The sequence below is a fragment of the Geospiza fortis genome, unplaced genomic scaffold (assembly GCF_000277835.1).
Source record: "Geospiza fortis unplaced genomic scaffold, GeoFor_1.0 scaffold112, whole genome shotgun sequence".
NCBI lineage: Eukaryota > Metazoa > Chordata > Aves > Passeriformes > Thraupidae > Geospiza > Geospiza fortis.
The window spans coordinates 17,492,228-17,497,025 of NW_005054298.1; the positions used below are offsets into that span (position 1 = coordinate 17,492,228).

The window sequence follows — 4,798 nt, forward strand, 5'->3', positions numbered from 1 at the left end:
TTTCAAGGTACTGAATAAATGCAGTTTATTGATACAGTAGACAAGACAAAATGGTACATGCACAGCATACTTCCTGAGAAGTACCTGCAACTTAAATCCTGTTAATCTGATTGAAAAGGAAGCAAATCCACTAATGAACAATGAGACCCTGAAGTCAGGCTCCAATCCCTCGTCTTTTTGTACCATTGCCAGTTACAGAATTCTCAGAGAGGACACAGGGTTTGTCCTGAGAGAGGACACAAAGCAGAAACTGAGGATTTGTTTTATTTGAGATGTCACTATAGTAATACTTAGTAATTCTCTGCTGCTATTCTGTTCCAAAATTGCAGTGTAATCAATTGGCACCTTTACCTTTCTTACTGTTCTTTGTGTATAACTGGCTGTAACACAAGAAAAAAATCAATAAGGCACACCAAGGAAAATGATGCACTACTTAGAAAACATCAAATTATGCCCTATAGAGAAGAAGAAATGGAAGATTATGTCTTTTACTTTTTTTTGTTAAGTTGTGATCCTAGAAGATGAGGGTGTAGTCTGTGGTGCACTCATCAAGCTATATGGTTAAGTTCAGACAAATCAAATTATTTAAAATACAGTTCACATATGACTGGGAAATATTCCCAACTGTACTAAGAATATCTGATCAGATCAGGTAAGATCTGATCACCATATTTAAACATGCCTAAATGACTAGGTTGTACATATTAGTTTTTGATTCACTAGAATTTCTAGGACTGAACCTAGTCAAGTCTTTATTTCAACTATGGTGTATTATCAAATGAAGCATTTTCCTTCTTGTTGCAACAGTCCTTTTAAATATTTCTGTAAAAACGAAAACAGTTTACAGGATAGAAAAAGAATATTTTCAATCAAAGCTGAGCATTGTGGTAGTAATAGTCTTCTTGATAAGATGAAAAATGCACACATGATTTATCTGTCACCACTGTATTTCATACTTTAATACATTATACTTCAGGCTTTGCCATGTCAAAAGATTTCCAATGACAAAGTTTAACAGACCAGAAGAAAAACAACAATTTAGATGCATGAATAGAAATGCTAACACTGTAGAGTACAAGTTAAGGTAAAAGTCAAGACAATGACCTATGACACAAGTAACTGAAATAAGTGCTAAGCTTCAGCACACTTTTTTAATAGGTTTCAGACCTATTTCAACTATGCAAAAACTTTAGAGAGACATCAAGGCTTTTGGAAAAGATACACAAACTACAGAAGGTACTTTAGTTTGATTATCTCCCTGGGGCAGCTAAATACAAACCATTGCATCATTAATGCATGTAATGGATCAAAATTTACATGTCCAGAGACATTCAGTTAAGGCAGTAGTTGGTGATACCGATGCTCAAAGAATGATTCAAAATGTGTCCAGATAACAGCAGATTAAAATACTGCTTTCATAATCTTTATTTAGAAATTAGCAGTCAAACATTGATAAATACACCATTTCACCAACAGGAAGGGAGTAAGAGTGCTCTACATCCAGAACGAGAGGTACAAACCAGTTTCATGCAGACTGTTTATATGACAAAGCAGTGAAAGCTTTTCTGATGTTGGCAACAAATGCAGAAAAATTGTTAGTTTCTCTCAGTTTAAGCTGTAACTCTGCAATACAGTCCAGAGGAGGAGTACAGGAAGTCACTAGAATGACACAAATTTGCAAAAGATTAGACTACTATTAAAAGAATAAATCCATACCAGTGTTTTCCTGCACCTATGAAATATTAATGTAGTTTGTTATCTTTTTATGTTTTCACTTCCACCTGCATTATTTTGGAGAAGCCTCATTTTCCTTCAGCAAAGAGAAAGTCCCAAAGAACTTAACAGGTTTTTTTGATTTACTGACCTCCCACTCAGTGCTGTGCTCCTGCCTGAGTTGTTACAGCAATTCCCAGGAATCCATAGCCTACTCAAAAACTGAAACACACTCCTAAGCCATGATGTTGCTCTGCAGGCAAGCAGATTGTAAACTGATGTAGCCCAGCATATGACAGACTTTTAACTTCAACAGTTTAGATCTGAATTAGTAAAACCAGAAATCTGTTCTGTTCATACCCAGAGGCATGGCAGAGCCCCAGTAGCATCTGTCTAGAAGCTATCCAGCACTCAAATTCCATAAATGGAGTAAGAGCCATATAGCCAAACCAGCTTTGAGATCCAAAAGGCTGTGCCCTTACAGAAGGGCAATGCTGGATTTCAAGTTTTATTCTTTCACCTATGTCACCCTTTTTCTGCCTTTAGGCTTCTGAACAAGTTGAAATATGCCTGTGAGCATATACAGGCAGAAACTGCAGCAGAAATAAAGTACAAATGAAGCATCCTCATCTCTGTATGTGGTCCTTTCTCTTGCTTTGCTTGATACAAAGTAAATAGCATCTCCACAAATGGAGGGCAGTGAATATAAGCAGTCCTATTTTCATGTAAGTTAACAAGACACACATAATTAAAGAAACAATATTACCACTGCAAGATTTTTTATTTGGCACTTGGAAGATAAAGGATCACAATTAAACTGCACTTTACTCCTCTCCTTTTTTCAAACAGAGGTGTCAGATTCAGTCCTCTAAGTATTCAAAATTCACATACCTTCATAGTCCCCTTGTTCATTTATGGAAAGGGTACACACGTATGGCTTATCAGGATCTTTGTGGTCAATGTGTCTGAATATAAACTGTAATTGCTCTTCTAAAATGAACACAAACAGAAGTAATTAACACCATTAACCTCTGCTGCAGAGTCACAATGATGATTAAAAATCACAATACAAAGTTAGTTTTAATTAATATTCTTAGAACACTGACAAATTAAGCAACCCTGGCCTCTTTGCAAGACAAACACATTTTAACATATTTTGCCATTTGAGGGACAAATGTAGTAGCTGGCTAATCCAACTGATGAAGTGTGTAAGCTTTGTGCTCTTCACTGCACAATCCAACATGAACCACACTGTATCAGTGCACACAGAAACTATGGAAGCTACAGAAACCTACCTGGAATTCTACGCATCTCCAATGCAAGATGCTCCTTAAACAATGTTTTAATCTTGCTCACTTGTTCCAGTTTCTCCTTGGCAGCTTTATTTTTAGAAGATTTTACTAGAATTTAAAAGTCCATTGTAAGTATCAAAGGCAAAACAAGCACATAAAAAAACATCTAGAACAGCAGAAAAGCCACAAAGAGCAAGTGTTAAAAACAACCCCTCCTTCAATTACAAAAATTTACTTATTATCCTTTTCTTACTTACTTTCCATTTTCCTCATCAACTCTTGTTTAAGCTCTTGGATGCTGTCAGTCAAGTTCTTCTGCTGCTCTTGTTCTTGATTTAGCTTTGATTTTATTTCTGTCAACTGCTCTTCCTTTTCTGCTATGTATTTGCTCTGCTGGAGAATCTCTGAAAGGAGGCAAGAAAATATGAACATATACAGTTGATTAAGTACGCCCCTGCTATTTAAAACTTAAGTAGTTTGAAATTATTTATATTAATAAAACACAGTGGAATGCATGCTACCATAGCTGCAGAGAGAAGTCAGCTTAACCATACCAAGAGCATCAAATGGAAACTTTAAAGTGAAAGTTATTCCAAAGAGAAGCTACAAAGTATGCAGCTGCTCAGATACTTTAATGAGATGAAATTTGTTTCTGGTGCCAGCACTACATACATCTTCAAAGCATGAAGATGGTGGCTCCTGCCCACAGGTAATGACAGAAAGCCAAGAATGGAAACACTGACTTATAGGAGTTGCAATCATTCTTACCTGATATTCTGAAATTTACAAAATTCAGCCAAGTTAACCCTAGACTGATGAGCTGACAGTATTCTCTTCCTAATATGGAAAATACATAAATAACTTCACAATAATTAGCTTTACTAAGCAATTTAATTTCATTTTCCAACTGCAGTCAAAAAATTCTGACATTATTGTTTTAAATACTTATGCTTTATACAGAAAACATATTTTTGCATCATCAAGGAAGTTTTTCAACAAATTGCTTTTGACTTGAAATTTACATTGTAAATTTATATTGTAACCAACCCATTATGTTTGGGTTTAATTCTGTCTTCATTCTGATGTTATTACTTACCTTTTCAAACGTATAGTTACACATACTATTCAGCTGTATTACGTTAATTTTATAAAGGTTGGACACAATAAATAACTGTACCATTGTTATACTCGTGAATTTTGTCAATCATCACGTCCTCTTCTTTCAGCTTCTTGGACCATTTCTCTGTAAGGGAAAGTTACTTCTGTTATCTGAAGAAGTTTCATGACAACTTGCAAAAAGCAGAGTTAACAGGAGCGTAGGGCCTTTGTACCTGCAAGAGCTTCTAAAGTCTCCTTGCACAAATCTCTCAGCGCTGAAGTCTGATTGTTCTGTTCAGTGCCATAACTGATTTTAAACTGGCTCCAAAACTCTTTCATATCTCTTTCAAAGAGTGTTACTTCATCTTCCGCCGGTGCATTACCCATAGCGCTGTACCAGCCCTGTGCGGGAACAGACGCAGCGTCAGGGCACGGGAGGCAATGGCAGCACGGCTAACCCAGCACGGGTAACTCGCAGCGCGGCTCACTCACTCACGGCACGGCTAACTCACACCACGAACGCTCGGGGCTGCTTCTACCGCCCCGCCTTGTTGTTCAAACCTCTTCGCGCAAGTTGTTTTTGTGGTCACCATCGGCTCAGTGGGAGCCGCGTTTCCCTCGGCACTCTCCCGGCGCTCGGCTCCCGCGCTAGGAGAGGTTCCTCCGCCGCCCCTCACCGCCCCCCGGCCCCGGCC

At 37.7% G+C, this 4,798-nt stretch overlaps 1 protein-coding gene across 3 annotated transcripts; it reads right to left on the minus strand.

Annotated features, from left to right (window-relative positions):
* Nucleotides 1–4,774, minus strand: SPC25 (SPC25 component of NDC80 kinetochore complex). 3 transcript variants are annotated; one of them, XM_031058261.1, is made up of 7 exons: nt 4,665–4,774; nt 4,337–4,505; nt 4,183–4,248; nt 3,263–3,409; nt 3,009–3,113; nt 2,605–2,703; nt 1–1,659 (listed from the first exon to the last, which is right to left on the minus strand). In XM_031058261.1, the coding sequence occupies exons 2-7, from the start codon at nt 4,488–4,490 to the stop codon at nt 1,526–1,528; spliced, it is 705 nt and encodes a 234-aa protein (XP_030914121.1). In that variant the 5' UTR covers nt 4,491–4,505; nt 4,665–4,774; the 3' UTR covers nt 1–1,525. The 3 variants fall into 3 exon arrangements, with proteins under 3 accessions (XP_030914121.1, XP_030914113.1, XP_005415891.1); XM_031058253.1 differs by having other exon boundaries at nt 4,616–4,765; XM_005415834.2 differs by having other exon boundaries at nt 4,596–4,746.
* Between the last annotated feature and the right edge of the window lie 24 nt (nt 4,775–4,798).